This window comes from Phycodurus eques, chromosome 6 (genome assembly GCF_024500275.1).
Source record: "Phycodurus eques isolate BA_2022a chromosome 6, UOR_Pequ_1.1, whole genome shotgun sequence".
NCBI lineage: Eukaryota > Metazoa > Chordata > Actinopteri > Syngnathiformes > Syngnathidae > Phycodurus > Phycodurus eques.
In genome coordinates, this window is record NC_084530.1 from 20,335,238 (window position 1) to 20,345,489 (window position 10,252).

The 10,252-nt window shown below is 38.7% G+C and overlaps 1 protein-coding gene across 1 annotated transcript; it reads left to right on the top strand.

The window, feature by feature from the left end:
• Positions 1–205: 205 nt before the first annotated feature.
• On the top strand, positions 206–9,783 carry mnd1 (meiotic nuclear divisions 1 homolog (S. cerevisiae)). Its single transcript, XM_061679600.1, has 8 exons — positions 206–727; positions 1,253–1,318; positions 1,410–1,467; positions 3,639–3,787; positions 5,294–5,368; positions 5,454–5,568; positions 8,459–8,503; positions 9,038–9,783. The coding sequence occupies exons 1-8, from the start codon at positions 725–727 to the stop codon at positions 9,142–9,144; spliced, it is 618 nt and encodes a 205-aa protein (XP_061535584.1). The 5' UTR covers positions 206–724; the 3' UTR covers positions 9,145–9,783.
• The last annotated feature ends 469 nt before the right edge of the window (positions 9,784–10,252 follow it).

Here is a 10,252-nt window from a genome sequence, read left to right on the forward strand (position 1 = left end):
CTGCCGTAAATTAACATTTTATCCCCGTAATAATATGGCTTTATTATTCTATGATTACACCTTTTCCTGTGAAATTACTATTTACTTTAATGTCCTTACTTTATTTTTCTAAAATGATAACTTTTTCCTTTCACCATACTACGACTTTGCAGTATGGCCTTAAATTTTGTTTTATTTTTATTGACGTAAAACATACTATTGCAGCGATTTTAAACGTCTTCAATGAACATATTATTCAAGTCGAATACTGTACTGTATTTTAGCTTCGAAAAACATGGAAATTACAGAAATTAGCCGATAGAGAGCAGAAGAACGGAGTGCAGTCACTGTCATCGGAAACCATACAATTTACAACAACAAACCGTGCATTTACCGGATTTTGATTGAACAAACATGAATAGTGGCTGTAGACGGATCCTTTATCAGACATGACCAAACTAAAGAGACAAACACCAAACACTTACACAGCGTATAAGCTTGCAGCGTGCACCCACTGGTGTATATATAATTTCCGGGATACACTTGAATGCGACATACCGCGTTCACTCGACAAGACTTCCGCGGGAAATTCAGAAGCTTCTGGACACTCTATTCCCATTTGGAGCTAAATAGCGAAACAAAACAAAACAAACAAACAAAACAAAAACAGGACAAATATAATAAAACACATTTTAACGCGGAATTATCACAATAGTGGACGTTACAAGGCGAGCTAATCATCAAAATGGTAAGCTATTTTTTAACATTTATATCGCTAGTATTGTTTGGACTGCTATCGAGTTGTAAGCGGCGTGTAAAATGTAAAAAATATCCTAATCCACCCGTATTTAATTTCATAATATATTATCTGGATGTTTAACTCGTCCACGTTGTATTTTTACTTTAAAACGTATCGGCAAGATCAACGTTTTGTGAGATGTCGCTGAACGAGTTACCGTAAATGGATGCTGCCTGTCGCAACACGTTAGTTTCGTCACTAAATTTCATTTTACATTTTCATTCTATTGCGTGGTCATTTACTAGATTAAATTCTTATTAATGTTATTATTATTTTTTGAATTAATTTAAAGTTAAATCGGGTGTTTCGCCAGTTGGGGCCTTTTTGTACGCATTACATTACAATTACATTTAATAAAATGTAGCAATTTGAAGTTTTAACAATTGTATCTATTCTTCTCAGCCACCGCAGTACGAAGTTATGTTGCAAATTCTTTGTGTTGTTGGCATTTTTATGATTATCATTGTGTTTTAGTCCAAAAAGAAAGGACTAAGTTTGGAGGAGAAGAGAAGCCGCATGATGGAGATTTTCTTTGAAACAGTAAGTCAAATTTGGTCATTAATTCGAAAATGTGCACAATTTTTTTAAAGGTTTGTTTTATGCGCAATAAATCACACCTCTGTTTTTGTAGAAGGATGTCTTTCAGCTGAAAGACATTGAGAAGATTGCCCCTAAAACAAAGGGAATAAGTAAGTTATAAACCATAATCATTTAACGCATTTAAAAAATATACCAATTGATAATCTTGATTCTGTCACAAGTTACAAGCGTATGTGTGGCAGATAGTCAGTCGGCAGCTAGTGTGAGAAGCAAACGTGCAGTCTACATCTTAACTCAGATTGCTGTAGAAGCGGAAAGGGATTTAACAGCAGAGTGCACAGTAATATCCGGGCCCTACTAGTTTAAGGCCTAAATGGGTTGCTGTAGATACTGAAATTGAAAGTAAACAGGATTTCCCCAGTGGAGGACACAATTACATCTAGTAGGTTTTCTGCCTAAACGGGATACTGTAGCTAAAACAAAAATTGGGAAGGATTCCACAAACGGAGAACACAATTATATCCAGGCCTAACTTTGCTACCTAAATAGGTTGCTGTTTAAAGTGAAACGGAAAATAAAAAGTCTTCCACCGCGTTTCACCAGTTTCAGTGATCGACGAGAAATTTGGCAGACGTGTCTATCATAGGAGGACGTACAGAAAAGTCTCCAGGATCTATGCCCGAAATTGAACTAGAAGACGGCCATTTTGGTTCAAAGCAGCCTTTTTAGACATTTTCGAAGAACTCCTACCAATCCATTAGCAGAGTCTAGCATGGAAACAGGAGTTCAAAACATTCAGAAAAAGCGAGAGATTCTGCCATCCTTTTGGGGAAAAAAAACAATTATTGGATGAATTAATGGTTAATGGTAAAAGCGTCTTCACAGCACCAGTAACAATGTAGATGGTCGGGCTGGGCCGTGATTAAAAGCACATGTTTGCAAGCCCCTTACTCGGGCACGATGTTGTTACTTAAGGACGGTGGAGAGGGGAATGGGGGGCTTCCTGCAGATCCCTCAACGTTTTTCTTCATGTCGACTGCGAGTGTAGCTCTGAACAGAACGCTGCCAATGTTTTTTTTTTTTTTTTTTTTTGGAAGAGTGTCACATTTCAGATGTCATTCTGGTTGGGCCACATTCTCTTCAAGTGCCTGACAGACCGCAGATGTTTTTGCTCTGTTGACGTTAGAGAGGAACACACACACACAAAATAAATCCTCTGCAATTGAATGCAATACGATGTGATTTTCCTATAGGAAATAACGGAAATGGAGATAATCTATTCCGGGGTCAAACTGGCAATACTTTGAAGTAACATTTGACCATTCTCATTCATTATACAAGTGTAGGAATAAGTTAATTGTTGTTTTGTAAAACTGATGAACTAGATCAGTGGTTCTCAAACATTTTACACCAAGTGCCACCTAAAAAAAAAAACATCTAGCTATTATGGTGGTACTTGGAGAGCTAACATTAAAATATATCAGTAGGCCCGTTTTTATAAAAAATGAGACAGAAGTTTTAATCCTAAAAAGTATATTTAATATTATTCAAAGCCACTGTAACATTAGTCATAATCCGAACATTGGGCTTAAATATATGAAAATAAAAACTGTAGTTAATGATTCAATTAAATTCATTGCATGAATGTTAAATTACAATTGTACCTCAATGTGTAAAACCAAACAGCTCTTAAAGATTGAATGCAAATGTATTGTACTTAAGAGCTAGCCAGTGTTGATAGCAACAAGGGACTGTACAAATATATATAATATATTAAGGGTAAATGGAAATAATCCATTCTAGGGTCAAATTGTGGCCATCATGAATTTTATTGACTGTAGAGATATGGCAGATTATTGACTGTCATACGAGTGTAGAAATATGTGAACCACTGCTCATAGTAAAATAGAAAAACAATAACACAGTCTTGACATTAGTGACAAATCACAAAAGTCACATCAGATTTTTCAAGCGTTCTTGAATGTCATTCAAGTACAATAAAATAAGTTAAACACTAAAATGTTCTAGATTTGCTTTGACAACATGCTGGAGTGTGCTATGTCGTGTAACTTCCTGTTTATATTCTTCTCTTAACATAACTTGTCTAGGCAATTGTAAAAAAAAAAAAAAAAAAAAAAAGCCCCCCCCCCCCCCCCCCCAAAAAAATGCAAATAAAGCTAAGCATGACTCACTTTAGCATTTCCGCTGTATTCTACTGTCATAAAAGCTAATACTCAATCACCAAATCACCATAAGCCTAAAAACTGGGCCTGGAAGAAGGTGCCACGTCGGGTGATGTTGTGTCTGTGACGTCTTTCAGCACCTATGACGGTGAAGGAGGTGCTGCAGAGCCTGGTGGATGACAATATGGTGGACTGTGAGCGTGTGGGCACGTCCAACTACTACTGGGCCTTCCCTAGCAAAGCTCTGCACGCTCGCGAGCTCAAACTGGAGGAGCTGAACAAACAGGTGAGCACACGTTCCACTTTGGCCGCCTAAACGGGTTGCTGTAGAAGCCGAAATGGAACGCAAACAGGATTTCAGCAGCAGAGGGCACAATTCTATACTTTAGCAGTTCAAATTGAAGAAGGTTCTACCAATGAAGGGTATACTTACATTCCACCAGTGGAAGGCAAAGTTATATCCAGGCCCCACTTGTTTACTGCCTAGACGGGATGCTGTAGAAACAGAAAGTAAATAGGATTCCATCATGAGAGGGCAATATTATATTCAGGCCCAACAGTTTGCTGCCTAAATGGGTTGCAACATGGTGCCACCACCAGAGGGCGCAAATATGTCCAAGCCCAATCCGTTTGCTGCCTAAACAGGTTGCTGTCGAGTCCGAAATGGGAAGTAAACAGGATGCCAGTAGCAGAGGGCACAATTAGATGGGTTGCCAATGATGTTTATTTAGGGTAACACTTGTCAGTATGATTGTTAGCATTTAGTATTAGCGCTAAACCGATTAGCAGTCGGGCTGATTATTATCGGTGCTGATATTCTGCATTTTGATGCATATCGGCATGTGCCTTTTTTCTTTTCTTTTTTTTTCTTTTTTTTAAATCCAACGGCCAATAAGAGATCACTTTAAAAGTGGGTAAACTTCAGGGAACTATTTATTTAAAATTTCAGTTAACTTTATAAGAGATGCTGCTGACCCTGGGAACTCCCTGCACTTTTGGTTTTTGTTTGAATTTAAAACAAAGATAACTGAAATGGGCGGCACGGTGGTTGACTGGTTAGAGCGTCTGCCTCACAGTTCTAAGGACCAGGGTTCAATCCCCGGTTTCCTCCCACATTCCAAAAACATGCATGTAGGTTGATTGACAACTCTAAATTGCCCGTAGGTGTGACTGTGAGTGCGAATGGTTGTTTGTTTGTATGTGCCCTGCGATTGGCTAGCAACCAGTTCAGGGTGTACCCCGCCTCCTGCCCGATGATAGCTGGGTTAGGCTCCAGCACACCCGCGACCCTAATGAGGAGAAGCGGCTCAGAAAATGGATGGATGGATGCATAACTGAAATGTTAACATTTCAATTATATTGAAATTTTGTAAAACTGTATTTACTGTAGAAGGCTCAAAGGAGGTATTTATTTAAGTTTTCATATAACTTTTTAAGACGTGCTGCGGAGCTTTGGAGCTCCATGCGCTTTTTTTTTTTTTAGAATGTGACAACAAAGATGTCTAAGATTTAAAAAAACCAAAAAAACAAAAAAAAAACCTTTAACATGTTGCAAATCTGAGAAGCTGTTTAATAAACATATGCTTAAAGGCATTTAAAGGCATTATTGTACTACTCAAAATTTTCCCTTTTACCGCAAATTAATATTGGTTCCAAATATCAGTTATCGGCCTCCTTGACCACTAATAATCGGTATCAGTATCGGCCCTGAAAACCACATATCGGTCTATCTCTAATTAATATTTATCTAAGTTGCAATCTAGTTGTAATGCAACACTGTCTACCTTCAAAGGTGTTGGAGGCAAAGCAGCGCAAAACTTCGCTGGAGGACGCGATTGGAAAAGCCAAAGAAGGACGTCAGGATACAGTAAGATAACGTATAACCATAGCATATAAAACATACAAGTATGTTCATATGCTGAACGACCACACATGCGTGTGCATGTGTGTAGAAAGAGAGAAGCGTCATGTTGAAGGAGCTTCAGGCTCTGAAAGAGGAGCGGGCTCAGATGCAGACTGAGTTGGACAAATACAAGGAGTGTGACCCACAAGTTGTCGAACAGATGAGTGAGTACCAGTGACACAACCTGAAGGCTAAGCCAAAGAAACACACACATGCTTATGCAACTGCAGATGGGAGAGGCATCTTTTAGGGGTGAAACTAAATATGGTAGCATCAATGAACTGAGGGAATTACTGTCACTACCTTTTTTTCCCCGATGGGCCATTTGTTTATTTTTTCTTAAGTGGATGATATACTCTAACATAACCTAGTCAGGCCTCAGAGGGACATTATTTGAGGAAATACGTTGGCTTCTATTCAGTGAGGTAACCGCAGTTATATATTTTTTCCTGATGGCATCTTTGTGGCACCCGTTAATTAAGTGGATAAATGACTCATCTTAATTAAACTAATGGCGTCTATTATCGGAAGGGTCAATATTTGCGGAAATACAGTAATGAACTTAATTACACTTCATATTCCTGCCCACTTTTTTCCTGATCGGGCGTCTATTTGAGGCAGACGCCTATTTGTTGTAAGTGGATGACACACCTGAGGACTAATCTGGGTACGGCGTCTATTATCGAGATGGTCATTATTGGAGAAAATACAGTAATTAAAGTGAGATAATTATACTTCCTACCCATGTTTTTCCTGATGGGGTTTCAATTTGAGGGAGGTGTTTATTTATCTTGAGTGGATAATTGGCTCACCCAATGACTAATGGCATCTATTAGAGGGATAATATTCGAAGAAATATAGTTTTGTCAATGAACTAAGATAATTATGTTAACTACCCATACTGTATTTTACCTGATGGGGTGTCCATTTGAGGGAGGTGTTTATTTTTTTATAAATGGATGACACACACACTAATGGCATCTCAGAGATGGATAATATTTGAAGAAATACAATAATTAACTGAGATCGTTCTATTAACTAACCATTTACTTCCTGCTTGGGTGTCTATTTGAAATAGGCGTTTATTTTTTTTAATAAGTGGATGACACACAAGGCGACTAATCGGCGCATGGCGTCTGCTGTCAGAATGGTCAATATTTAAGGAAACAGCATAATAAACTTCAATAATTGCACTTCACATTTTTTTCCCCTGACGGGACATCAATTACAGGGACCCGTTTATTTCTTTCAAATGGATGACCAATCGATTCGGGGCACAGCATCAATGAGAAGATGACTCCTTTTAATGTCATCTAAATTTGAATGCCTTGTCATCTAAATTTGAATGCCTACACATATGAGAGAACATAATGTTCGCCTTGGGTGAGTGACAGACAGACTTTAATTATCCAAATTCGTCAAAGCTATTGCAGAAAGCGCAAGGCTGCTAAAACTAGATGTACTGGTGTTGCAATTAAGCACAATTGAGGAAGTTGATCACTTCGAAACATCGACTTTGGTGAGGGCGAAACTCCATCTCCCACATCCTCTATCTTCGACCCTCATTCATCACAACTGTTCAAAATGGCTGCCATGACTGCAGTTGTAATGTACAATGCTGCAAACAACAACCACAATAATAAACAGTTACACATTTAAGCTGCATTTCTACTTAAGGTTCCAGGACATTTTTAGTACTTGGTAGTTTCTGGAGCTAAAAAGGTACCAGTTAGATATGTACAGTCTAGGGTTGCAAAGGGGTGTAACATTTCTGTAAAGTTTATGGTAAATTTTGACCTGGAAATATTCCAAAATGGAAACTCTCCATATGAATTAACTGGGAATTGAGGGTGATTTAATGGAAGGTATAATATTCAAGCTTAAATGTTTACATTTTGTTTTGTTATAAGCAGACATCCATGCAAAGTAGATAACTCTCTTTGAATTAAATTTTTCCATTTAAGTCAAGGTACCACTCTATGGTACTTGCATGAAGTCTGGTTGTTTTAGTCAGGATTATGCTAAAGTATATTTTCCCCCAATACTTAAGTTCCCTACCATGAGCCAACTTTTGATTTTGTAAATTCATTGTTGCGCCATGTTTCCCCCCATAAATTCCTATCAATTTCCATGGAAAGTTTCCAGTTTTGAAATTTCACAGAATTTTGCAACCCAAGTTCAGACCCCACACAAAGGTTCCTGGGCCTGTTGAAACTACTACCCTTGTCCATTTTAAGGGTTTTCTTTTAGCCCTGATAAATTGCCCTGGGACTAGTTTGGACAGCCTGTATGGACGATATGCATGCTTGATTGTTGCATGAACTGATGAAGCGTCCTGGGATGGGAGGTGAAACGTCTTCTAAGAAAACCAGAACAGTCCAGTTGCGATCTGAGATGAATATAACCTAGATGAATGATAATATTCACGGGCGTACCCCGGAATTATAGCGCATCCGGAAAATATTCATGTATTTTATGTTACAGTCTTATTCCAAAATGGAATAAACTCATTTTTGCCTCAAAGTTTTACACACAACAACCTATATTGACAACATTAAAAACATTCATTTCTGCATTTAATACTACAACAACAACAAAAAACTCATAAATTATGTACATACAATAAATGTAAACCACAGTTCCTACAAAACGCACAAATTTCCTAGTTCCTAGATTTGTAAATTAGACAATTGAATTCTTTACTTGGGTCTAAATTTCACAAAAATATATTTTAAAAATCTGTAACAATTATTAATGATTACATGTTTTTTACTACAATATTTTGTTCTGCTTCATTCAGGAAAAATAAAAATATAAGTTAAAACAATGTTATCAATGACAGCCCTATATTAGCTTGTTGCCACACCCTGGAGATATAATTAGCCAAGGTCTGATAATAAAGTGGTATCGTAATGAATATAGTTTCATAATGAAAACTTTATTATTATTTTGTTTTATATATTTCTTGATGAAGGCGTTTCATGAATTTCAAGTCGCTCTATCATCATCATCATGAGTAATTTTCTCACCATTGTGCCATGTCACATTTTGCAGGAAAATCAAATGTTGTGGCCAAAGAAGCCGTTTCCAGGTGGACAGGTGAGTAATTTTGGGGGGAATTATCCGCCACGACCTACTTGCAATTCATTTTAAGGGCGCACAAATGCTCCTTGTGAAACAATTGACGCAGTCTCTCTCGAGTCTCTCTCTATGTGTTCTGTTCTAAGTGTAACCATGATAACCATTGATTCATTCGGTCAAAATGCCTGTCTGGTTGACTGAGTTTGTAGGTACAGAAAGCGGAAGTGAGCAAAAACAAAACTGGAAGTGACAAGTGACGAAAGGATTTGTATGACATTGTACATACTGTACATATTTGTGTTTCTAGCACAATCAGGGGCACATTTATATCCAGGTTCCAACCAGTATGCTGCCTAAAAAAGGTTGCTGCAGAGGCTATTTCACTCGTGGAGGGTAAAATTATACGCAGGCCCAACCAGTTTGAGGTTGCAGTATGTTCCTGCCTGGACTGAATCATCACGCTCCAGTCCCAAGGACATTACAAATATTACAAATTCCCTGTAACACCACATGCATCCAAACGTGACATTTTTGGGGTATTTGTGTTTCCAGATAATGTTTTCGCCATCAAGTCGTGGACCAAGAAAAAATTTGCGTTCGACGACAGCCGCATCGTCAAAGCCTTCGGGATCCCCGAGGACTTCGACTACATGGATTGACTGACTCTCAGCTGTTCAGTTTAAGGGCACGAGCCTTGTGTTGCCAGATGGATCTCATCGGCCGATATTGGGCTTTTTTGACACAACCAGAGATGAAACAAGAGCGTCCTATTAGCGGGTTAGGCGATGAAAATCACTTTGCACCTGTTGGCCTAAAAACTGGGCTTCCCGAGTATATCCGTCGTAATTTGATTTTGTCAGTTGTTGTGTTATTTTGCCTTTTTCTATTGTTATCATAGGGTTCCTTTAGTTCCTGTTTCACAATGTGAGTGTTTATACGTTTCTACCCCAGGCCCGTACAAGCAGTATTTCTATATGAACCAACAAAACGGGAAGAATTTTGTCACGACACGCCAGCGATGACTACCCGTGTCTTCTCCAAAACGAGATGCAGAGCAGAGCCGTGGTGTGTTGACTTGACAAGCTCAGTGAGTCTACGCATGTACTTCGACGTTGGTTTTCCATCGCTTGTGTCGTAAAACACGTCGCTTTTCGTTATGCTTCACGATGCGACTTTGCGACAGCACATTGTTCACGTTTGTTTGTTTAAAATGTGCTCCCCATGTGAAATCGTGCAAGAGAGAGAGTTAGGGGGGTGGGTAATAAATAAATGCCTGAGTGCAGCTTTGTTTGAACACACCCACTTGTGGCGTGACATGGCTCATGTGTGTACCTGCCCGACCTGTCTTCGCTGCCAATCATCACTCTATTTCATGCTGATTGTACTGGCGATTAAAGCAAGCACTCTTTCATTCATTCATTTTCCCTACCACTTATCCGCACTAGGGTCACGGGCGCAAGCACATTTGTAATCTTATATTATGTTATGAAATTTACAGGAGCAAACGAACTGGCCCTCGTGCCTACTTTTTCACAGTAAATCCTTGCAATAATAATTTTTTAGATTGACACTCATTCAGGGGAATTCCTGAGTACGGGGTGCTCAACCTTTTGGGTCTCATAGGGGAGAGATTTTTCCGTGGATCCCCCCGTGATCCTGATGCCAATAAAACAACTATGTGTAGCTCTAAATGCCATCACACATACTCTATATTGTATAGTGGTGCCTTCAGATATGAGTTTAATTCATTTCACTTACGCTTGTAAC

Coding starts and splice junctions, on each gene's coding strand:
- mnd1 (XM_061679600.1), top strand. Junction 3,788..5,293: donor TGGAGGAGCTGAACAAACAG/GTGAGCACACGT, acceptor CTACCTTCAAAG/GTGTTGGAGGCAAAGCAGCG. Junction 8,504..9,037: donor AGCCGTTTCCAGGTGGACAG/GTGAGTAATTTT, acceptor TTGTGTTTCCAG/ATAATGTTTTCGCCATCAAG.